The sequence below is a fragment of the Odocoileus virginianus genome, chromosome 18, assembly GCF_023699985.2.
Source record: "Odocoileus virginianus isolate 20LAN1187 ecotype Illinois chromosome 18, Ovbor_1.2, whole genome shotgun sequence".
Lineage (NCBI taxonomy): Eukaryota > Metazoa > Chordata > Mammalia > Artiodactyla > Cervidae > Odocoileus > Odocoileus virginianus.
The window spans coordinates 9,170,817-9,197,641 of NC_069691.1; the positions used below are offsets into that span (position 1 = coordinate 9,170,817).

Below are 26,825 nucleotides of genomic sequence, written 5' to 3' on the forward strand. Positions count from 1 at the left end.
AAGTTCCACAGTAATAGTTGGAGACTTCAATAAGCTCACTTTCAATAAAGAATAAAAAAACTAGTCAGAGGATCAGTATGTAAATAAAGAACTTGAACAATGCTATACACCAACTAGACATAACAGACATACACAGAACAAACCAGCCAACAGCAGAATATACATTCTTCCCAAGTACATGCAGAACATTTTCCAGGATTGATCATGTGGCAGACCACAAAACAAGTGTCAAAAGAATTTTTTAAGGGGGAAATCATATAAAGTATCTTCTCCAACCACAATGAAATCAAGCTAGAAATCATTAACACAAGGGAAAGTAGAAATACACAAATACACAGAAATTGAAGAAAACTTTAAAAAAACAAACCAGTAGATCAAAGAACAAACTGCAAGAAAATTTACAAATACTTTGAGATGAAAGACAATGAAAATACATTGTATGAGATACCTTGACATCAGTACTTGGAAGGAAATTTACTGCTATAAAAGTATACATTAAGATAAAAGATTTCAAAATCAATAACCTCACTTATACTTCAAACAAGTAAAAAATGGACCAACCAAAACAAAAAGCCAGCAAAGGTAAAAAATATATATATAATAGAAATATTACAGCAGAGATAAAATAAACAGTGAAAAGAAAAACAAAAGAATTAACAAAACCAAATGCTGGTTCTTGACAAAGTCAACAAAAATGACAAACCTTCAGCTAGATTGAGACAAAAAGAAAAGACATAACTAAAATCAGAAATCAAATTGAAGTCACTGCAGCCAATCTTACAGAAATAAAAAAAGATTGAAAAGCTGAAGGCCCACAGATCGGATAACCTAGATTCAATAGACAAAATTTCAACAAAGACACAAATTACTTTAACTGACTCAAGAACAAACAGAAACTCTGAACAGGCTTGTAACAAGAAAAGGTATTGAATCAGTACCCAAAATTCTACCAAGAAAGAAAAGTAAGAAGGCTTCGATAAAGAAGTTGACCACCATTTAATGAATTAAAACCATCCTTTTCAAATTCTTATCAAATAAATGGAAGAAAACATTCCTAACCTAATCTCTTATGCCTAACAACAGACTCAAGCAAACATACCACACATAAAAAATTATAGACTGATGTAACTTACTGTATGATAATTTGAACATTCTTTGGCATTGCTTTTTTTTTGGAACTAGAATGAAAACTGACCTTTTCCAGTCCTGTGGCCACTGTTGAGTTGTCCAAATTTGCTGGCATACTGAGTGCAGCACTTTAACAGCATCATCTTCTAGGATCTGAAATAGTTCAGCTGGAATTCCATAACCTTCACTAGCAGTTCACAGTAATGCTTCCTAAGGCCCACTAGACTTCACACTCCAGGATGTTTGGTTCTAAATGGGTGACCATACCATCATGGTTATCCATGTCATTAAGACCTTTTTTGTACAGTTCTCATGTGTATTCTTGCCACCTCTTAATATCGTCTGCTTCTGTTGACGTTTCTGTCCTTTACTGTGCCTATCTATGCATGAAATGTTTCCTTGGTTATCCCCAATTTTCTTGAAGAGATCTCTAGTGTTTTCCACTCTATTGTTTTCCTCTATTTCTTTGCATTGTTTACTTAAGGTTTTCTTATCTCTTCCTGCTATTCTCTGGAATTCTGCATTCAGTTGGGTGTATCTTTCCCTTTCTCCTTTGTCTTTTGCTTCTCTTCTTTTCTCAGCTATTTTTAAGGCCTCCTCAGACAACCACTTTGCCTTCTTGCATTTGTTTTTCTTTGGGATAGCATTGGTCAACACCTCCTGTACAATATTATGAACCTTTGACTATAGATCTTCAGGCACTGTGTCTACCAGATCTAGTTCCTTGAATCTATTCATCACCTCCACTGTATAGTCACAAGGGATTTGATTGAGGTCATATAGAGTGGTTTTCCCCACTTTCTTCAATTTAAGTCTGAATTTTCAACAAGGAGCTCAAGATCCGAGCCACAGTCAGCTCCAGCCTTTGTTTCTGCTGTCTAGAGCTTCTCCATCTTCAGCAGCAAAGAATATAATCAATCTGTTTCAGTGTTGACCATCTGATGATGTCCATATGTGGAGTTATCTCTTGTATTGCTAGAAGACGGTGTTTGCTATGACCAGTGTGTTCTCTCAGCAAAACTCTGTGAGTCTTTGCCCTGCTTCATTTGGTATTCCAAGACCAAACTTACCTGTTACTCAAGGTATCTCCTGACTTCCTACTTTTGCATTCCAGTCCCTTATGATGAAAAGGACACCTGTTTTTAGTCTTAGTTCTAGGAGGTCTTGGAGGTTTTGGTACAATCAATCAACTTCAGCTTCTCTGGCATTACTGGTTAGGGTATAGACTTGGGTTACTGTGATGTTGAATGGTTTGCCTTGGAAATGAACTGAGATCATTCTGTCATTTTTGAGACTGCACCCAAGTACTGCATTTCAGATTCTTTTGCTGACTATGAGGGCTACTCCACTCCTTCTAAGGGATTCTTGCTCACAGTAGTAGATACAATGGTCATCTGAATTAAATTCACCCATCACAGTTCACTGAATCCTAAAATGTCAACATTCACTCTTGGCATCTCCTGTTTGATCAAATCCATTTTACCTTGATTTATGGACCTAACATTCCAGGTTGCTATGCAATACATTTTTTTATAGCATTGGACTTTACTTTCACCACCAGACACATCCACAACTGTGCATCGTTTAAACTTTGGTTCAGCCTCTTCATTCTTTCTGGAGCTATTTCTCTGTTCTTCCCCAATAGCATATTGAAGAACCACCAGCCTGGGGGTCTCATCTTTCAGTATCATACCTTTTTGCCTTTTCAAAGTTCATGGGGCTCTCAAGGCAAAAATACTGAAGTAGCTTGCCATTCTCTTCTCCAGGAGACCACAATTAGTCAGGCCATGACTAGCAGGGACATGCTCTTCAGCCGCTCCAGGTCAGTTTTCATTCCAATCCCAAAGAAAGGCAACGACAAACTACCACACAACTGCACTCATTTCACATGCTAGCCAGGTAATGCTCAAAATACTTCAAGCTAGGCAACAGCAGTATGTGAACCAAGAACTGTCAGAGGTAAACCTGGATTTAGAAAAGGTAGAGGACCCAGAGATCAAATGGCCAACATCCAGTGAATCACAGAAGCAGCAAGAGAATTCTAAAAAAAGTCTACTTCTGCGGCATTGATTATGCTAAAGCCTTTGACTGTGTGGATCACAACAAACTGTGGAAAATTCTTAAAGAGATGGAAATACCAGGCCACCTTACCTGCCTTCTGAGAAACCTGTATGCAGGACAAGAAGCAACAGTGAGAACCAGACATGGAACAACAGACTCTTTCAAAATTGGGAAAGGAGTACGTCAAGGCTGTATATTGTCACCCTGCTTATTTAACTTATATGCAAGTACATCATCCAAAATGCCGGGCTGGATGATTTACAAGGTTAAATCAAGATTGCCAGGAGAACTATCAACAACCTCAGATATGTATGATACCACTTTAATGGCAGAAAGCAAAGAGGAACTAAAGAGCCTTTTAATGAATGAAAGAGCAGAGTGAAAAAGTTGGCTTAAAACTCAACATTTAAAAAACAAAGATCATGACACCACTCCCATCACTTCATGGCAAACAGATGGGGAAAAAGTGGAAACAGTGACAGATTTCATTTTCTTTGGCTCCAAAATATCTGCGGAAGGTGACTGAAGTCACGAAATTAAAAGATGCTTGCTCTTTGGAAGAAAAGATATGACAAACCTAGACAGCATAATAAAAAGCAGAGACATCACTTTCCTGACAAAGGTCCATATAGTCAAACAAAGCTATGATTTATCCAGCAGTCATGTACAGATATAAGAGTTGGACCATAAAGAAGGTTGAGTGCCAAAGAGTTGATGCTTTTGAACTGTGGTACTGGAGAAGACTCTTGAGAGTCTCATGGACTGCAAAGAGATCAAACCAGTCAATTTTAAAGGAAATCAACCTTGAACGTTTACTGGAAGGACTGATGCTGAAACGGAAGTTTCAATACTTTGGCCACCTGATGCAAAGTGCTGATTCACTGGAAAAGACCCTGATGCTGGGAAAAACTGAGGGCAAGAGAAGATGCAGCAACAGAGGATGAGATGGTTGGATGGCATCACTGACTCAATGGACGTGAGTTTGAGCTAAGGCACAGGAACCAGAGATCAAATTGCCAACATATACTGGATCATAGAAAAGGCAAGGAAATTTTAAAAAAACAGCTACTTCTGCTTCACTGACTACACTAAAACTGTCACATTTGTTTATACTCAAGACTAATGAGAACAGAGAAACAACATTTAATGCTGGTGGGACTAAACATTCGTAATCAGAAAGCAAATCTGGCAAAATTCATTAAACTATAAAATTCACATATTTTACTCAACAATACCACTTCCAGAAATGTATCCAATGGATTAAAAAATTACTCAAATATACGTATAAGAAAGTTCAAAGCAGTGACATTTTTTATAACTAAAAATATAACAATATAAAAGCCCATCAGAAGAGAATTACATTAGGCAAAGGATGGTACACTCACAAATTTAACACTGTACCACCATTAAAAAAAATGGCATATCTGTTTATGCTGAACAGGTAAATATCTCTAAGGTACATAACATATGCTAATAACAGTGAAAAAGACAGATTTAAAACAGGAAGTATAAAGATCCCATTTATGTAAATTTTAAGAACATTATAATATAAACACATACATACGTATACACACAGAGAGCCATGCATATTTGTACATATGTGTATTAGCAAAAGCTATAAACATTTTCAAAAACCTAGAGAAGCAGTAGTTAACCACTAAGGAAAGGGAACAGAGACTGGAAAAGTGAAGAAAGGGAGACATCATTTCATATTTTTGTTTACTATTTGCATCTTTAACTATTTTATCATTTTCTCTTTCAAAATGTAATTTTTAAAAGTCTATTACAGATGAACTGAATTTCACTCCAAATTTCTGTGGTCACACATACTCTTTGTGAAATCTGCCTTTTAATTCTACTGTCATTAACTCTGAGAACACATTACCTGGTGTGATTTGACGGGCACGTCCACCTCAGCTGCAGGCGGGGGTTTGGGGATGCTTTCAATCAGTTCCAAAATCCCTTGCAGTTTTTTATCTGAGATTCGTAAAGAAACTAATGGTAAGTTTCCATAAATCTTGAATCTGTTTCAAAAAGACAGAAATCATTATTTAAAAAATGACTAATCACCTTATATTATCTAAGAATAATCATGTGTGATATTAAGTACAAAAAATTATCTACACAATCCATGGGACAAATTATTTCACAATCTAAGAATTCCCATCATTTTTCCTTACTGACCAATCTCATCAGCTGAATTAACATTATATTTAAAAGGCTTATTTTCCATTGTTTTGTCAATGCCAGTTGGCAATTAATACTTACGAAGTGTTTATTACCAACAGCAATTAAGGAAAGCAGTTGATATGTAATACAATAAATAGTTCTCACAATGTATGAGGCAGAAATGTACTTCTGCTCCCTGTTTCTTATAAGTTCCCATATGTACATGGTTCCTAGCAGGAAATTAGGTTTGGCAAGTACAAATAACCTGTCCAAGAGATTATATATTTAAAACCAGGTTTAAAAATCAGATCTGAATGAAAAATCACAATCATATAGAGAAATATGTAACAAAATTCAACACCCATTCATGATAAGAACTCTCAGTAAATTAGAATTAAGAAATATCTTGGAAAAACCTACAACCAACATCCTCCTTAACAGTGAGAAACTCAACATTTTCCCAACAAGATTGAGTACAAAACAAAGATGTCCCTCTCACCATTCCTTTTTAACATCACAGTAGAAGTCATGCCAATGCAGTAAGCCAAGAAAAGAAAATTTTAAAGTATAGAGATTGGTAAAGACATAAAACTGACTCTGTCAACAGACAACATGATTATCTATGTAAATTATCTATAAAAAAATTCCTGAAACTAATAAGCTAATACAGCATAGTTGTACAATATAAGATTAATATAGAATAGTGAACTGCTTCCCTATATATCAAAGGACAAATATAATATGAAATTAAAAACATAAGAACATTTATATTAGCATTCAAAGAAAGTAATACTTAGGCATAAATCTAACAAAATAAATACAAAATTCATAGGAGGAAAATTATAAAATTCTGATAATAAACAACTAAATAAATAGAGATATTCCACATTCAAGGGTAGGAAAATTCAATACTGTCAAGATGTCAGTTAATCCCCAACTGGTCTACAGATTCAATGCAATCACAATCAATATCCCATGAAGTTATTTAATGGATATGGACAAATTGATTTTAAAATTTATATGGAGAGGCAAAAGACCCAGAACATACTAGAAAACATAATACTGAAGAAGAGCAAGGTTGGAGGGCTGACATTCCCAGATTCAAGACTTACTCTAAAGCTACAGTAAGCAAGACACTGTGCTACTGTCAAAAGAACAAACAGATCAATGGAACAGAACAGACCTCCACAAATACAGTCTGAATCTCTGACAAAAGAGCAAGGACAAATAACGGAGCAAAGACATTCTCTTCAAAAAATGGTGCTGAATAAATGAATGTTGACACGCAAAAACATTAATTTAGACATAAGCTTTACACCTTTTACAAAAGCCAACTGAAAGTGGACCACAGACCTAAATTTAAAACTCAATACTATAAAGCTCCATAAAGATAAATCAAAGAAAACTTAGATGACTTTTTCAGATACTTTTTAGACGATCACTTAATAGATACAATGCAAAGGCACAATTCATGAAAGAACTAATTGATAAACGATTTGGTTAAAATTAAAAAACTTCTGGAACTTCCCTGACAATCCAGTGGTTCCATTGCAGGGAGCAAGGCTTTGATCCCTGTTCGGGGAACTAAGATCCCGTATGCCACAGCCAAAACAAAGAGTAATGAATTTTAAAAAAATTTTTTTTTAAGCTTCTGCTCTACAAAAGACAATTCCAAGAGAATTATAAGACAAGCTACCAAGTGGGAGAAAATATTTGCAAAAGAGAGATCTCATAAAGGAATACTTACTATCCAAAAAGTTCAAGAAGTTTATAATACTCAATAAGAAGGCAATCTAGTTGAAAAATGGGCCAAAGATCTTAACAGACACCTCATCAAAGAAGACATACAGACAGCAAATAAGCAAAAATGTTTCACATTATATACTATCAGAGAAATACAAATCAAAATAAGAATACTGAGATACTACTACACACCTACTATAACAACCAAATCAGGAATACTGACAACAGCAAATAATGGTAAGGATGTGGAGCAGCAGCAGCTCACAATCACTGCCAACAGCAATGCAAAAGGTATAGCCACTCAGAAGAAAGGTTCTTATAAAACTAAAGATACTCTTACCATAGGATTCGGCAATTTTGCTCCTTGATATTTACCCCAAAGGAATTTAAAGTTATGTCTCCATAAATCCTATGGGGATTTATCCATAAATTTATCCATAAATCCATGTATGTCTATAACAGCTGCTTGATATTTACCCAAAGGAGTTTAAAGTTATGTCCCCATAAATCCTATGGGGATTTATCCATAAATTTATCCATAAATCCATGGATGTCTATAACAGCTTTGCCCATAAATTTATATGAATCAAGTTTATCCACAAAAATTTTATATTTCAATTTTATAGCTAAACTTGGAAGAAACCAAGATGTCCTGCAGAAGGTAATGGATACACAATCTGTGATACATCAGATAATGGAATATTACTCAACATTAAAAAATTGAGCTATCAAGTCAGGAAATGATAGGGAGGAACCTCAAATGCATATTACTGAGTGAAAGATGCAAATCTGAAAAGTCTTTCTCCTCTATAATTCCATCTATATGACATGCTGGAAAAGGCAAAACTATGGACACAGTAAAAAGATCAGTGCTTGCTAGGGCTTGTGTGATAGGGGAGAGATAAAATGGAAGATTTTTAAAGCAGTGAAAATACTCTATAAGATAAAGTCTATCAATCAGTTCAGTTCAGTAGCTCAGTCGTGTCCGACTCTTTGCAACCCCATGAATCGCAGCATGTCAGGCCTCCCTGTCCATCACCAACTTCCAGAGTTTACTCAAACTCATGCCCATCAAGTCAGTGATGCCATCCAGCCATCTCATCCTCTGTCATCCCCTTCTCCTCCTGCCCTCAACCCCTCCCAGCATCAGGGTCTTTTCCAATAAGTCAATTCTTCACATGAGGTGGCCAAAGTACTGGCGTTTCAGCTTCAGCATCAGTCCTTCCAATGAACACCCAGGACTGATCTCCTTTAGGATGGACTGGTTGGATCTCCTTGCAGTCCAAGGGACCCTCAAGAGTCTTCTCCAACACCACAGTTCAAAAGCATCAACTTTTCGGCACTCAGCTTTCTTCACAGTCCAACTCTCACATTCACACATGACCACTGGAAACGGATACATGTCACAAACCCATGTCCAAACCCATTCAACGTAAAACATCAAGAGTGAAATATAATGTAAACTACAGACTCTGGGTAATTATGATGTGTCAATGTAAGTCTGATCTGTTAATGTGTATCTAACAAGTGTGCCACTTGGTGAGGGATGTTGTTAATGGGGAAGGCTATGCATGGATGGCTCAGTTGGTAAAGAATCTGCCTGCAACGCAGGAGACCCTGGCTTGATTCCTGGATCGGGAAAATCCACTGGAGAAGGGATAGGATTCCCGCTCCAATAGTCTTAGGCTTCCCTGGTGGTTGAGTTGGTGAAGAATCCACCTGCAATGCAGGAGACACTGGTTCGATTCCTGAGTTGGGATGAGCCCCTAGAGAAGGGAACAGCTACCCACTCCAGTACTGTGGGCAAGAGAATTCCATGGACTAGTCTATGGGGTTGCAAAGAATCAGACACAACTGAGCATTTTTCATTTTCATGCATGGGTGGATGCAAGGGTATAAGGACAATCTCTGGAGCTTCCTATCAACTTTTGTGTGACTCTGAAACTGCTGCAATATGAAGAAAGTCTTTAAAAAGAATATATTAAAAATAGACTGACGTCAAAGACAGAATAAATTTTCATTCACAATTTTTATCCCTGCATTTTTTAAAACTTACTTTTCAGTCATACACAATGACTGCTAAAAATATATCTGAATTCCTTGGAAAAATTATAGCTTTCATTTCTCTAACAGCCTAAGTATTTTTAACTAATCCCATACATCCTAATTTAACAGTTACACATTATGGATCCATCTCATTAATGTATCTAAACTTATTTTCAATTTCTTTCAGTAAGGCAGCTGAACAACATGAAGACAACAGGTGCCAAAATACTACCCACCAAATAATAAGAGGATTTCCTTTCATTTGCCTTAAACTTTTTAAGCTCAAACTGCAAGGAAAGTTCCCTGACACTTGTAGAGTTCTAGGATTTTATGTAATGTCATATTCACTTTATACTGCCCACATTACAAAACTAAAATCAAATCCTTCTTAGATTTCGTCTTTCTAAATCATTATAGTTTCTGCCTGTGATTATTTTCAGCACACATCTCTGGTCCTAACTTATAGCCATTTTAGTATTATACGGATATGAGCACAAAGAGCTTTCCTGGGGGATCTTCCCTTTTGTTGATTATGTGATGCACTGAACCAGAGTTTGGCAAAATATGACCATGGATTAATCCAGCATGCTGCTTATTTTTGTAAATAAAGTATTCTGGAATACAGCTATACATATTCATTCTGTGCTGTCTACAGCTGCTTTCATGTTCAAACACCAGAGCTGAGTACTTGTGACAGATGACACAACTTCAAGCTTAAAATATTTACTATCTGGCTCTTAAAAGAAACAGTCTGCTTACTGTCACATTGAACTAATCTTTCACATACTCTTGCATTCCATTATCTATACAAAGACATTTTAATCAGCTACTTTAATTCACATATTCCCTATATTACAGGACATAAATTCTCCCTAATCATATATTTATAGAGAAATCTAAAGCAAGGGATGTTAGCCATTTCTTCTGTCAATAATATCTTTTTTGGTACCCTGTAACATCCTAGATTCTAGCACACTTAAGTAAAATGCTGGAAAAGAGCTTTATTCATAATCATGTTTACAACAGGAAATCACATACATCTTTGACTTTTCTCATGTACTGACAAACTTTAAAAGAAATATCAGACAATAATAAATAGGCAGGAGAACATCTGGAAAGGAACCCAAAGAATGTAAGCCTTGCATCTAAAATTAACCTACACCTAATGTTTGATTATACAAAACAGCAAAATGTATAGAATGGTCTTCTTTCCTTCTTTCTCAAACCACATCCTGGTATTCCTCTACTTTAAGACTCTCAGAGTCCCAGTTTGATATTTTTGATTAAGGAAGTATAAGACAATGAGAGTTAGTAAACTGTACAATGTTTCCTAGAGAACTGAATCATTATAATTTGAAAGGCAAAAAAAAAGTACACAGGTTTCTTTTAAGTCTCTTCCCTTCACATGGCCACAACAGTAAAACAGTATGAAAAAGGTACATAACATAGCATATGCAAAAGAGACCAAGCTATCACTACTTCCTACTATCCCTTCCACCCATACTTCAGGCACAAAACCTTGACCACTACTATATGAGCATTCTCTTCTTGCCTCTCTAGTAACAATTCCCCTTAGACTACCTACTGTCTGGTAGTTGTTAGATATGTCTTTCTTTAAATTTTTAAGTAGATCTGTAGCTGAGGTTTGAATGTTTGCAAGGGAGAAAAATTACTCGTGGAAAGAAAAGGTGAAAGGGCTAGCTAGCAATAGTCTAAAACTATTTAGACTAAACTAAATCAGCTAAATAGCCTAGTCTAACTCAACAGATAAAACCAACTATTACTATGACTTTTCATTTTAACTCCACCTTTTATTTCCTACAGGATTTAAAAGACAAATGCATGAAAATAATTATAAATCTATGATAATGGGTACAAAATATACAATAAGGATATAATTTCTGACATCAATGACAAAATGGAGGGGGTTAAGCAGTAAATAGTAGTTTTTGTATGCAATTAAATTAAGCTGATGTCAATTTTAACAAGATAGTCAACTTTACAATGTTACAGGTAATCTCCATGAAAATAACTAATAAGAAATTATCTATAGAAGATGCATATCTGGAAAAGAGAAGGGCATCAAAACATGTCAAAACAAGAAAATAAACTAAACACAAAGGCCAAAAGGGAGGGAAAAAATGGACAAACAAGCTGTAAGACACACAGAAAGTAACAAAATGACAAAATTAAACTGTTTATCAGTATTTATTTTAAACATAATGGCGTTAACTTCACAAAGATATAAACTGACAGAATGGATTTTTTTAAAAAACAGACCAAACTATATGCTTTCTGCAAGAGACTTACTTTAGATCTAAGGACACAAACAGTTTGAAAGTGAATGATATTCCATGCCAATAATACCCAGAAGAAAGCAGAAATGGCTATAATAATATCACTTAAACCAGACTGGTATGTCAAAACCTGTAATTACACAAAAGACATTGTACAATAAAAGGTAATTTCATCAAGAAGATAAAATAACTAAAAACACATACACACCAAACAGCAGAGCTCGAAAATACATGAAATATCGATAGAACCGAGGAAAAAATTCACCCTACAGTAACATGAGACTTCAAAACCTACCCCACTTTCAATAACTGACAGAAGAGCCAGGCGAAAGATGAATAAAGAAACAGAGGATGAAAATAATACTATCAAAAACATAAACAGAATACTCCTCCATCAACAGCAGAATACACATTGTTCATACATGTACACAGAACATTTTCCAGGACAGACCAAATTTTAGGTCATAAGACAAGAGTCAAAATTTTTTTAAAGACTGAAATCATAGAAAGCATCTTTTCAAATCACAATGGAATGAAACTAGAAATCAACAGCAGAATGAAAAATGTAAAATTACGAATATGTATAAATTAACACATTTACTGTTAAACAATTAGTCGAAGAAGTCACAAGGAAAACAAATATATTGAGACAACTGAAAATCAAGATACAACATAGCATAAAGCAATAACTATACTGAAGGAAATTTATAGCTGTAAATATTTATACTGAAAAAGAAAGATCTCAAATCAACAACTCAACTTTATATCTTAAAGAACTAAAAAAGGAGCAAACTAACCCAAAAGTTAGCTGAAGTAAAGAAATACAAATCAGAGAGAAATAGAGAATTGAAAAATAATTGAGAAAATCAACAAGAGTTGGTTCTTCAAAAAGATGAACAAAATTGAAGAATCTTTAGTAAGATTAAAGAAGGAATATTCAACTGAAATCAGAAATGAAAGTGGGGACATCACTACCAATTCTACCAAAATAAGAGGGATTTTATGCCAACAAATTAGATAACTTAACGTGAACAAATTCCTAGAAACACAGACCAATCAACACTGAGTTTTGAAGAAATAGAAAATCTAGATAGATCTATAACTAATATAGAGAGTGAATCACTAATCAAAAATCACCTAAGAAATAAAAGCCCATGATCAGATGGTTTCATGAGTGAATTCTATCACACATTTAAACATCTGAAGAAGAAACACATGTTTTTCTCAACTTCTTCCAAAAAACTGAAAGGAAAGGAATACTTCCTAACGTATCTTAAGGACAGAGTTACTGATACCAAAACCAGACAAAGATACTACAAGAAAAAAACAAAACTACAAACCAATATCCCTTATGAACACTGATGCAAAAATTCTAAAAAATGAGAGCAAACAAAATTCAACACCATATTAACAGGATAACATACCATGACCCACTAGGACTTATCCCTATTGGGATAAGGAATGGAAGAGTGGTTCAACATATGAAAACAGATCAACGTAATACACCACATTAACAAAATGAAAGGACAAAAACAACATCTGATCATCTCAACTGATGAAGAAAAAGCATTTGAAAAATATAACACATTTCCCTAATAAAAATACTCAAAAATTATAAATAGAAGGAAACTAATTAAGAATAATAAAGGTCACATATGAACAAACTACTGATAGCATACTCAAGGAAAAGATGAAAAGCTTTTCCACTATGATCAGAATAAAGGATGCAAACTTAAATCACCTTTATTCAACATATGTCAGGGAACATTTAACAGGAGGATTCCTGCATGCTGTTTTCTATTTCTCATAAATCCTCTGTTCCTTACAGTTCCTGGCAATGGGAACGAGTGAAGCTGCACACAGTTCTCATCACTGAGATCACGGGAAGGGGTACCTGCTTGGATTCCTTCCAGTAACTCCCTTCAGTGACTCTTCTCTGCATCAGCAACCTTGTATGTATTAGACTACCCATATTGTGACTACTGATGAAATTTCATCCTGTGTAATAGCTGAGTAATCATCCTACTAAAGATATAAAAGCCTGCATTTCTGCTAATAAAATACCCTTTTTTTGCTCCATCAACACGTGGGTCCCCGTGTCTCTCTTTCTCTCTCTCCCTCCCTCCCTCCAGCTCTTTCACTTTCTTATTGTTGGCTCCTGACGACCAGGCTCCAGTCCATTAAAGGACCACAATTCTGGAAATTCTACCCAGAGAAATTAGGCAAGAAAAAGGAAAAAAAAAAGGTATCCAAATCAGATATGATGAAATAAAATTGCCTCTGTTTTAAGACAAAGTGGTCTTATATGTAGAAAACCCTAACAATTTCACACACACACAGACAGAACTTAAGCAAATTCGAAGTTGCACAACATAAAATCAACTCAAAAAAGTCAACTGAGTTTCCATTTACAAAGAAATTAAGAAAACAATTCCATTTATAATAGCACCAAAAAGAATAAGCTTAATCAGGGAAGCAAAAGACACAGTGAAAAGTACAAAATTATGTGGAAAGAAATTAAAGATACAAGTAAATGGCAAAACAGCTTGTATTCATAGATGGGAAGACAATGTTAACATGTCACAACTAAAAACACCTGCAGATTCAAAAGCTCCAAGACATCTGTTGTAAAAATAGAAATATTCATCCTAAAATTCATGTAGAATCTCAATAGACTCCGAATCACCAAGTCAATGTAGAAAAAGACTAACGCTGATGACTCATGCTTCCTGATTTCATTATTACAAAGCTACAGTAATCAAAACAGTGTGTTACTGGCATAAAGACAGATACAAAGACCCAAGGAACAGAAGAGAAAGCCCAGAAATAAACCCTCACATATATGGGCAACTGATTTTCAACAGGGGTTATCAAGGCTATTCAACAGCGAAAGAACAGTCTTTTCAATGAACGGTGCTGAAAAACTACATACCCACATGCAAAAGAATAAAACTGATTCATTACCTTATACCATATCAAAAAATTAACTCAAAAAGATTTCCTAAGAGTTAAAGTATAAAATTCTTTGAAAAAAATATATAGGAAAACTTCAGGACACTGGATTTGCTAATTTCTCATTTGACACAAACACACAAGCAACAAAGATAAATTAAACATAATCATACTTTAAAGCATTAGTACAGCAAAGGACATATCAAAAGATTATAATATAGACAACACAGAAACAAAAGAAAATATTTGCAACTCATTTATCTAACAGGGAGTTAATATCCCAGAAAGTATTAAGGACAAAATAAAACAAATTTGCTGCAACTTGACAACAAAAAACACAAACCACATAATAAAAGGGGTGAGGTGGGGTGGTGGTAAAGAATCCACCTGCTGATGCAGGAAATGCAGGTTTGATCCCTGGGTTGGGAAGATCCCCTGGAGAAGAAAATGGTAACCCACTCCAGTATTTTTGCCTGGAAAATTCCACGACAGGGGAGTCTGGTGGGCTATAATCCATGAGGTTGCAAAGAGATGGACACAACTTATGTGACAGAGCACACACAAAGGACTTGAATTGAAGGTAATGCTCAAAGTCCTTCAAGCGAGGCTTCAACTGTATGTGGACTGAGAACTTCCAGAGGTACAAGCTGGATTTAGAAAAGGCAAAGAAACCAGAGATCAAATTGCCAACAACCGCTGAATCATAGAAAAAGCAAGAGAATCCCAGAGAAACATCTGCTTCATTGACTATGTCAAAGCCTTTGACTGTGTGTATCACAACAAACTGGAAAATTCTGAAAGAGATGGGAATACCAGATCACCTTACCTGCCTTCAAAGAAACCTGTATGCAAGGCAAGAAGCAATAGCTACAACTAGACATAGAACAATGGACTGTCTCAAAATTAGGAAAGGAGTAGGTCAAGGCTGTACATGGTCACCCTGCTTATTTAACTTATATGCAGAGTACATCATGTGAAATGCCAGGCTAGATGAATCACAAGCTGGAATCAAGATTTCCAGGAGAAATATCAATAACTTCAGATATGCAGATGATACCACCTTAACGGAAGAAAGCAAAGAGGAACTAAACAGCCTCTTGAAAGTGAAAGAGGAGAGTGAAAAAGCTGGCTTAACACTCAACATTCAAAAAAGGAAGATTATGCCATCCGGTCCCATAGTTTAATGGCAAATAGATAGTGAAAAAATGGAAATAGTGGAGAATTTTACTCTCTTCGTCTCCAAAATCACTGCAGACAGTGGATTGCAGCCATGGAATTAAATGATGCTTGCTCCTTGAAGAAAAGCAATGACAATCTAGACAGCATATTAAAAGGTACAGACATCACTTTGCTGACAAAGGTGCATACAGTCAAAGCTATGGTTTTTCCATTAGTCATGAACAGATGTGAAAGTTGGACCATAGACAAGGCTGAGTGCCAAAGAACTGATGCTTTCGACCTGTGGTGTTGGAGAAGACTATTGAGAGTCCCTTGGACAGAAAGGAGATCAAATCAGTCAATCCTAAAGGAAATTAACCCTGAATATTTACCGGATGGATGCAAGCTGAAGCTCCAATACTTTGCCAACTGATACAAAGAGTTGACTCATTGGAAAAGACTCTAATGCTGGGAAATATCAAAGGCAAAAGAAGAAAGAGGTGACAAAGATGAGAAGTTTGGATGGCAACATCAACTGAATGAACATGAGTTTGAGTGAACTACAAGAGATAGTAAAGGACAGGGAAGCTTGGTATGCTACAGTCCAAAGGGTCAGAAAGAGCCAGGCATGATTTAGCAAATGAACAACAAAAAGACTTGAATAGACATTTTTCTAAAGAAACATGTAAACTGCCAGAAGAATGTGAAAATATGTTCAACATCACTTATCATAAGGAAAATGCAACTCAAAACTATAATTAAATACTACTCATGCCTGTTAGAATCACTATTATTTTTTTAAAAAAGAAGATAACAAGTGTTGGTGAAGAGGTAGAAAAGTTGGAAACTTTTCACATGGCTGATGGGTTTATAAAATAGTGCAGTAGCTACAGAAAACAATAGGGGAGTTGTTTGTTTGTTTTTTTTTTTAATTAATAATAGAATAATCCAATATTCTACTTCTGGATACCTATCCGAGAAATTTAAAGCAGGGACACCAACAGAATACTGTACACCAATTTCCACAGCAACATTATTATAATAATCAAATGTTCATCAACATATAAATAAACAATCTATGACATATATGTGCAATGAAATTAAGCTTCAAGAACAAATGAAATCCTCATGTATATGTATGGCTGAGTCCCTTTGCTATTCACCTGAAACTATCAAACACTATTAACTGGGTATACACCAATACAAAATAAAAAGTTAAAAAAAAAAATGAAATTCTGATGTATACTACAACATGGGTCAACATGGAGACATTATGCTATGTGAAATAAACCAAGCACAAAAGGAGAAATATTGTATGATTCCACTTACACAAAATACCTAGTCAAATTCAGAGAGAAATAACAGAAAATGATGACTGCCATGGACTTCCAGGAGGAGAGAATGGAACATTATTGTTTAATGGGTAGAGTTCCAGTTTGTGAATCCGATAAACTTCTAGAGACAGATGGTAGTGTGGTCAGGAAAAAGTGTGTATGGACTTAATAATACCACAGAATTATACACTTAAAATGGTAAATTTTATGTTATATATATTGTACTACAAAAAAAAAAAATCAATGAAACATGGTATTTCTTAGCTACATAAGAAAATTTACAAACACATGAAACAGATCGTACATACTTGGGCATACTGATGTCCATGAAAACCATGGCCTTGGAGAGCTCCACGCTGAAATGCATCGGCACCAAGATGTGCTGTGCAGACACATTGAGTTTTCGTGCTTCTTTCCAATTATCACCTAGTTACAGAGAACAGTACATGCTTAAAGAAAGCATAACTAAAAAACACACTGAACCTAAAATTACCATTGCTACTTTATACAATGCATGATATGAGGAAACCTTCCTACATCTAGATGATCTCAATGCCATATTCTCAAGTATACATAATCAGCAAGTAAGTTCTTTTCCCTCTTCATTTTCCTTCTTCTGCTTCAGACTATTTTAACAGGAAAGTGAAAGTGTTAGTCACTCAGTCATGTCTGACTCTGTGACCCCATGGACTGTAGCCTGCCAGGCTCCTCTGTCCATGGAATTCTCCAGGCAAAAATACTGGAGTGGGCTGCCAATGCCTCCTGCAGGGTATCTTCCTGACCCAGAGATTGAACCCGATTCCATGACTATCTGAGCCACCAGGGAAGGACAGATAGTAGCAGTGCCCAAACTCCCTGCTTCTCACAACAAACATGTCTCCAGATACTGACAATGTCTCCTGAACGGTAAAATGTCTCCTACTCGAGATACCATTCCTGGGAAAAAAATCTATTACTTCTAATTCAAAAATATAAAAGCTCTAACATATTTTGTACCAAAGGCATCAGAGAAACTGTCTAAAATCCTAATTTTAATCACTTCAGCAAAATGAATCAACAAATAATCCCTTGTGTACTTACCAACTCTGCAGAAAAGCAACTGTATGCTTGTAAGCTGAACATCAAAGGAATCATAAGCTCTGTGCATTATCTCTTCACGATTGGCTCCACGTTGTTTTAAATCTGGCATTTCTGAACGAATTTTACTTGTCACCTTGAAGTTAATTTTACTAGTTTAGAATATGCAAATTACTTCAAATGAAAATATAAAGTTTTTATGTTTTAGACTATACTATAAAAACTTAACAGGAAAAGATAAACTCACAAGCTGACATACATTGTAAGATAATTAAAAACACCTTTATCCATGACATATATAATGAGAAGGCAAAGTACAAAGTAAGTTTTTACATAATAAGTTTTATTTCCTAAACATTTATATTAAAAAGGGGGAACAAAGCCAGTTCTGGTAAATAATACATCTAAATTTTTTTTAATCTGCCAAGAAGACTTTTTACTAAAAAACAACATAAAGACAAAAATACATCTTACAAAATATTTCCATGGCATCACAAGATATTTAGATAAATTTATAATGATAAGTAAGAGTCCAGGATTAAATATTAGTATACCTGATACCTGCATCAAAAAGGCAGGAGAGTTCCAGAAAAACATCTACTTCTGCTTTATTGACTATGCCAAAGCCTTTGACTGTGTGGATCACAACAAACTGGAAAATTCTGAAAGAGAGGGGAAAACCAGACCACCTGACCTGTCCCCTGAGAAATCTGTATACAGGTCAGGAAGCAACAGTGAGAACTGAACATGGAGCAACAGACTGGTTACAAATAGGGAAAGGAGGAAGACAAGGCTGTATATTGTCACCCTGCTTATTTAACTTATATGCAGAGTATATCATTGAGAAACACTACTGGATGAAGCACAAGCTGGAATCAAGACTGCCAGGAGAAATATCAATAACCGCAGATATTATATTATATTATATTATTATTATAAAGAAAAACTAAGGAGACTCTTGATGAAAGTGAAAGAGGAGAGTGAAAAGTTTGGCTTAAAGCTCAATATTCAGACAACTAAGATCATTGCATCCGGTCCCATCACTTCATGGCAAATAGATGGGGAAACAGTGGAAATAGTGGCTGACTTTATTTTCTGGAGCTCCAAAATCACTGCAGATGATGACTGCAGCCATGAAATTAAAAGATGCTTGCTCCTTGGAAGAAGAGTTACGGCCAATCTAGTTCAGTTCACCTCAATTACTAAGTTGTGTAAGACTCTTTGTGACCCCATGAATCACAGCATACCAAGCCTCCCTGTGCATCACCAACTCCAGGAGTCCACCAAAATCCATGTCCATTGAGTCGATGATGCCATCCAACCATCTCATCCTAGTCGTCCCATTCTCCTCCTGCCCACAATCTTTCCCAGCATCACGTCTTTTCAAATGAGTCAGCTCTTCGCATCAGGTGGCCAAAGTATTGGAGTTTCAGCTTCAACATCAGTCCTTCCAATAACACCCAGGACTGATCTCCTTAGGGTGGACTGGTTGGATATTCGTGCTGGCCAACAGACTCTCAAGAGTCTTCTCCAACACCACAAATCAAAAGCATCAATTCTTCAGTGCTCAGTTTTCTTTATAGTCCAACTCTCACATTCATACATGACCACTGGAAAAACCATGGCCTTGACTAGACGGACCTTTATTGGCAAAGTAATGTCTCTGCTTCTTAATATGCTGTCTAGGTTGGTTATAAATTTCCTTCCAAGGAGTAAGCATCTTTTAATTTCATGGCTGCAATCACCATCTGCAGTGATTTTGGAGCCAAAAAACGAAGTCAGTCACTGTTCCCACTGTTTCCCCAACTATCTGCCATGAAGTGATGGGACTGGATGCCATGATCTTAGTTTTCTGAATGTTGAGCTTTAAGCCAACTTTTTCACTCTCCTCTTTCACTTTCATCAAGAGGCTTTTAGTTCTTCTTCACTTTCTGCCATAAGGGTGGTATCATCTGCATATCTGAGGTTATTGCTATTTCTCATGGCAATCTTGATTCCAGCTTGTGCTTCATTCAGCCCAGCATTTCTCATGATGTACTCTGCATATAAGTTAAATAAGCAGGGTGACAATATACAACCTTGATGTACTCCCTTTTCCCTATTTGGAACCAGTCTGCTGTTCCGGGTCCAGTTCTAACTGTTGCTTCCTGACCTGCATACAGGTTTCTCAAGAGGCAGGTCAGGTGGTCTGGTATTCCCATCTCTTTCAGAATTTTCCACAGTTTATTGTGATCCACACAGTCAAAGGCTTTGGCATAGTCAATAAAGCAGAAGAAGATGCTTTTCTGGAACTCTCTTGCTTTTTCGATGATCCAGCAGATGTTGGCAAATTGATCTCTGGTTCCTCTGCCATTTCTAAAATGAGCTTGAACATCTGGAAATTCATGGTTTACGTACTGCTGAAGCCTGGCTTGGAGAATTTTAAGCATCACTTTATTAGCATGTGAGATGAATGCAATTGTGCGGTAGTTTGAGCATTCTTTGGCATTGACTTTATTTGGCACTGGGATGAAAACTGACCTCTTCCAGTCCTGTGGCTGAGTTTTCCAAATTTGCTGGCATATTGAGTGCAGCACTTTCACAGCATCATCTTTCAGGATTTGAAATAGCTCAACTGTAATTCCATCACTTCCACTAGCTTTGTTCATAGTGATGCTTCCTAAGGCCCACTTGACTTCACATTCCAGGATATCTGGCTCTAGGTGAGTGATCACACCATTATGATTATCTGGGTCAAGAAGATCTTTTTTGTACAGTTCTTTTGTGTATTCTTGCCACCTCTTCTTAATATTTTCTGCTTCTGTTAGGTCTATACCATTTCTGTCCTTTATTGAGCCCATCTTTGCATGAAACATTCCCTTGGGATCTCTAATTTTCTTGAAGAGATCTCTAGTCTTTCCCATTCTAGTGTTTCCTCCATTTCTTTGCACTGATCGCTGAGGAAGGCTTTCTTCTCTCTCCTGGCTATTCTTGGGAACTCTGCATTCAAATGGGTATATCTTTCCTTTTCCCCTTTGCTTTTCGCTTCCCTTCTTTTCACAGCTATTTGTAAGGCCTCCTCAGATAGCCATTTTGCTTTTTTGCATTTCTTTTTCTTGGGGATGGTCTTGAGTCCTGTCTCCTTTACAATGTCATGAACTTCCATCCATAATTCATCAGGCACTCTATCAGATCTAGTCCCTTAAATCTATTTATCACTTCCACTGTATAATCATAAGGGATTTGATTTAGGTCATAGCCAAATGGTCTAATGGTTTTCTCCACTTTCTTGAATTTCAGTCTGAATTTGGCAATAAGGAGTTCATGATCTGCACCACAGTCAGCTCCCAGTCTTGTTTTAGTTGACTGTATAGAGCTTCTCCACCTTTGGCTGCAAAGAATATAATCAATCTGATTTCGGTGTTGACCATCTGGTGATGTCCATGTGTAGAGTATTCTCTTGTGTTGTTGGAATAGGGTATTTGCTATGACCAGTGCGTTCGCTTGGCAGAACTCTGTTAGCCTTAGCTCTGCTTCATTCTGTACGCCAAGGCCTAATTTGCCTGTTACTCCAGGTGTTTCTTGACTTCTTACTTTTGCATTCCAGTCCCCTATAATGAAAAGGACATCTTTTGGGGGTGTTAGTTCCAGAAGGTCTCGTAAGTCTTCATAGAACTGTTTAACTTCAGCTTCTTGAGCATTACTGGTCAGGGCATATACTTGGATTACCATGATATTGAATGGTTTGCCTTGGAAAGACAGAGATCATTCTGTCATTTTTGAGACTGCATCCAAGTACTGCATTTCGGACTCTTTTGCAGCCATGAAGAGATACCCCACATTCAAGATAAGAGAAAATCAATTAAGAGGTAGGCACTGAGAGAGCATCAGAGGGCAGACAGACTGAAACCACAATCGCAGACAACTAGCCAATCTGATAACATGGACCACAGCCTTGTCTAACTCAATGAAACTAAGCCATTCCGTGTGGGGCCACCGAAGACGGACGGATCATGGTGGCAAGGTCTGACAGAATGTGGTCCACTGGAGAAGGGAATGACAAATCACTTCAGTATTCTTCCCTTGAGAACCCCATGAACAGCATGAAAAGACAAAAAGATAGGACACTGAAAGATGAATTCCCCAGGTCGGTAGGTGCCCAATATGCTACTGGAGATCAGTAGAGAAATAACTCCAGACAGAATGAAGGGATGGAGCCAAAGCAAAAACACCACCCAGCTGTGGATGGGACTGGTGACAGAAGCAAGGTTCAGTGGTGTAAAGAGCAATATTGCATAGGAAACTGGAATGTTAGATCCATGAATCAAGGCAAATTGGAAGTGGTCAAACATGAAATGGCAAGAGTGAACATCAACATTAGAGGAATCAGCAAACTAAGATGGACTGGAATGGGTGAATTTAACTCAGATGACCATTATATCTGCTACTGTAGGCAGGAATCCCTTAGAAGAAATGGAGTAGGCATCATAGTCAACAAACGAGTCCGAAAGAGGCCAACCTAGACAGCATATTAAAAACCAGAGACATCACTTTGCCAACAAAGGTCTGTTTGTCTAATCAAAGCTATGTTTTTTTTTCAGTAGTCATGTATGGATGTGAGAGTTGGACTATAAAGAAAGCTGAGTGCCAAAGAATTGATGCTTTTGAACTGTGGTGTTGGAGGAGACTCTTGAGAGTCCCTTGGACAGAAAGGAGATCAACCTAAGAAACATAAGTCCGAATATTCATTGGAAGGACTAATGCTGAAGCTGAAACTCCAATACTTTGGCCACCTGGTGTGAAGAACTGACTCACTGGAAAAGACCCTGATGTTGGGAAAGATTGAAGGCGGGAGGAGAAGGGGACGACAGAGGATGAGATGGTTGGATGGCATCATCGACTCAACGGACATGAGTTTGAGTAAACTCTGGGAGTTGGTGATGGACAGGGAGGCCTGGCATGCTGCAGTCCATGGAGTCACAAAGAGCTGGACATGAATAAGCGACTGAACTGAAACCTGAATTTTAATTCCATCTCTGCCTTTTATGCAACCCCAAGGGGCTTCCCTAATAGCTCAATTGGTAAAGAATTCACCTGCAATGCAGGAGACCCCGGTTTGATTCCTGGGTCAGGAAGATCCCCTGGAGAAGGGATAGGCTACCCCCTCCACTATTCTTGGGCTTCCCTTGTGGCTCAGCTGGTAAAGAATCCACCTGCAATGCAGGAGACCTGGGGTTCAACCCCTGGGTTGGGAAGATCCCCTGGAGAAGGGAAAGGTTACCCATTCCACTATTCTTGGGCTTCCCTTGTGGCTCAGCTGGTAAAGAATCCACCAGCAATGCAGAAGACCTGGGGTTCAATCCCTGGGTTGGGAAGATCCCCTGGAGAAGACAAAGGCTACCCACTCCAGTATTTTCGCCTGGAGAATTCCACGGACTGTAAAGTCCATGGGGTCACAAAGAGTCGGACACAACTGAGAGACCTTCACTTTTCAAGCAAGTTATAGTTACATAACTCTTTCATGCTATACTCTGCATACTACTTTTTTCACTCAAGTATCCTGGAAATCATTTTACAGTAGAATATAAAGATTTTATTCACCCATTCATTCATATACATACACACACACATGCATATATGTGTTTTTTATTATAACATTTTCCCCTCTATTTTACACAGTTCATTTGAAGTACACAGTCAAAATTGACTATCTGTTTGAAAGTAACAAATTTCAGGCAAAAGGTTATGCAAATTCTAAGGTCATAAAACTAAAGATACACCGTTACTTTTGACCACTATACCTTTCCACAGGCTATTTCCACTATACCACACTGCCCATGAACCAAATCCATAAAGAAGTTCAAATATGAATTATTAGTTGTACAAAATTTTATTATAAGTGTAAATTCAGCAGTGTCTACATAATTACTAACCGAGGAGTAAAAAAATACATAAAGGAGAATGTCAATATCAAGGAAAGACACACACTTATTAGGTAGCCAGAAAGAGCATTCCATATCTATCCCTCTTGGGTCTGTTAGCTAGTCCTCTACATTTAATGATATGGAGTCCTCCTTTCCAACTGAGTTTCCCATGATGATAAAAATGTTCTCCACCTGTTTTAATACAGTAGCCACAGGCCATTTGTGACTACTAAATGCTGGAATGTGACTAAAGTATAACTAAGGAACTGAATTTAAAAAAAACTTTAATCAATTTAAATAAATACAAGTGGGTACCATATTGAACAGCATAGAACCAGAAACACAGAAAAAAGTATTCTCTACTCAAAAATGATGGAAAAAACATACATAACTGAACAGGAAGGGAAATGAAAGAAGACCATCTCTCAATTATAGGACTATTAAAAAAAAATACTGAAATGTCAATATTTAAATAAATAAACAAATTTCAGAAGGATGAAAATACATTTGAGGACTTCGAGAACTTCCTCCTACTCTATACATTTTAATTTATCAAGTAATAAACTTAAATTGAAAAGGAAATAAACTCAAGCATTATCTCAAATTTTACAACTATAATTCTTAGGTTTGCCTCTGACGTTCAGCATTCAATAGGTCATTTTCATATAAGAAATGTAGAAAACTACCTAATTAAATGAAACCACTTTATTTGTTACAAAGGGAGGCTTTCTCAAATCTTAGTTTCTGCTACTAAGCTAAAAATTAATTTACCAAATCAAATATCTATAAACCAAAACACATCTTAAACAAAGTAATATCATAGAAGACATATAAAATATTTAATAGTAATATATACCTTGAGATGTCCAAGATCCAAAAGAAGGAGATTTGACGTAGGGCTAAAGATACCATCTTGTGGGATAATGATATATGAAGCATTCAAGTTAATTCTGAGATCAAGAACTTTCTGTGTTTCAATAATATATACCAGACCTGCAGAAAATTTAAATCTTTACAATGAATACTGTTCACAAATTACTCCAGAAACAGAGATTCATCAAACACATGAATTAGTAACACAATTTAAAAATAGTGTGAAGTTAGTATTAATTTTAAAATAATCTTGAGCAAGATGTTTTCAATATAAAGTCAATGTGTATGTTCCTCATTAAATATTAGTCAAATATAAAATTGTAATACTTCAAAAAGGAATTTTTGATCCATAAACTCAATTGGGTAAAACTTGGAAGATACGCATCTAAAAAAATCAAGTTCCATGACATAGTTATTTATAACTGTGATATTAGAATCTCTATAATTCTCCCCAATTTATGAAATTAACACAGCTACATCTGCCATACCGAACAATGAACTCAACCTTTATATTACTTGAGACAATGAAAAATTTTCAATTACTAAATCATCTTCAAGAAAACCATATGTAAACCAAAATAAGCAACCAGAGTTTTCTATAAAAACAGATGATTCTATCCCAATGAATTCTAACTAAAATAACATTTTCAACTTATATTAAAACATTTAACTAGAGTTTATATCCTGGTAACATCAATAAGTAGGTAGCCAAACTTTTTCTTTCACTTAAAGCAATAAAAATTGTGGGACACAGAGCAAAACAAACAGCAATGAAAATGAAACTTACTAAAAACATTAAGAGGAGGCAAGAAAGTAAGTATCTATCAAGTGGAAAATCAAACTGAAAGAGTCAGCCAACAGATTTCAAGGGGAACCAAAAAAATTTTATCCTGAGACCATGCTCTGCACTTGGTAAACTTTGGAACTCCTTTCCATAGTCTCACAGAGCACAGTGAACAGATGACAAAAAAACAGAGTCCAGTAGGAGTTCTCATAAATCTGGGATCTAAAAGAAACATACTAAAATTAAGAAAATACAGAAGTTAAATCTCCCTCTCCCTAAAACCTACCCAGAAGAGAATGCAAAGAATGTCTCTGAGAAAAACTTGGTGCTACAGAAGATTCCTGAGAGTCCCATGGACAGCAAGGAGATCAAACCAGTCAATCCTAAAGGAAATCAACCCTGAATATTCATTGGAAGGACTGATGCTAAAGTTGAACCTCCAATACTTTGACCACCTGATAGAAAGAGCCAACTGATTGGAAAAGACCCTGATGGTGGAAAACACTGAGGGCAGAAGGAGAAGGGGGTAAAGAGTGAATGTTTAAGTTTCAAACGGTACAAGGGTGGGAGCTGAGGAAACAATGCTGTAATTTATCCAAAGGCAGGCAAAAAACAGTCAAGAAACAGAAAAGTCTGAATATCACAGCTTGAAAAACACCTCATACATGTTGTTTAAATGACACACCTAGAACTAAACATAAAGGGGGAAAGAAGGTAGAAGAATAAAAAAACATGTAGCAGACAATTACAGCCAAAAGAAACCTAGAATATCTATACTAAAATCAGAATGAAAAGAATATTGAAAAATTAAAGCATTACAAAAAATATTCAAAATTTCATACAGATAAAAGATCTGGTTCACAGGAAAAAATTATCTCTGTATGTACCTAATTAGCGACAAAATTTATAAAGCAGAAAATTACAGATCCACATGAAATATACAAATCTACATAGACAGTGACGTGTTTTTCATGTACTTCTCTAAATAACTGTTAGACTATGGTGAAAAGGGGAAAAAAAATCTACTAAGGATACAGAAGACATGAAGTACCCACTTTTCAAACATATATGGAACATTTTAAACATTACCATATGTTGAGCCAGAAAGCAAGTCTCAACAAATTACAAACCATTAAAAACCACAGAGATCATCTCTATAGTCATCTATATTTTTTTAAAGTGAATCTCTAATTTAAAATTGTTCCCAAAGAAATCTCCTAGCCCAAAGACTGAAAAAAGAAATGAGACCCAATCTTATACAAACTCTCCAAGATAATAAAAAAGGGTGGAACTTCTAGGT

General features: G+C 36.2%; 1 protein-coding gene across 4 annotated transcripts in view; it reads right to left on the reverse strand.

The window, feature by feature from the left end:
- The window catches only part of VPS13A (vacuolar protein sorting 13 homolog A), a 253,635-nt gene that overhangs the window by 161,573 nt on the left and 65,237 nt on the right, over window positions 1-26,825 (reverse strand). For all 4 annotated transcript variants that reach the window (XM_020879716.2, XM_020879717.2, XM_020879718.2 and 1 more), the window contains exons 20-23: window positions 24,725-24,861; window positions 17,969-18,101; window positions 17,197-17,314; window positions 5,075-5,213 (exon numbers count right to left, since the gene is read on the reverse strand). In XM_020879716.2, coding sequence (XP_020735375.2) covers window positions 5,075-5,213; window positions 17,197-17,314; window positions 17,969-18,101; window positions 24,725-24,861 — 527 coding nt within the window. The remainder of the gene's footprint in view (window positions 1-5,074; window positions 5,214-17,196; window positions 17,315-17,968; window positions 18,102-24,724; window positions 24,862-26,825) is intronic.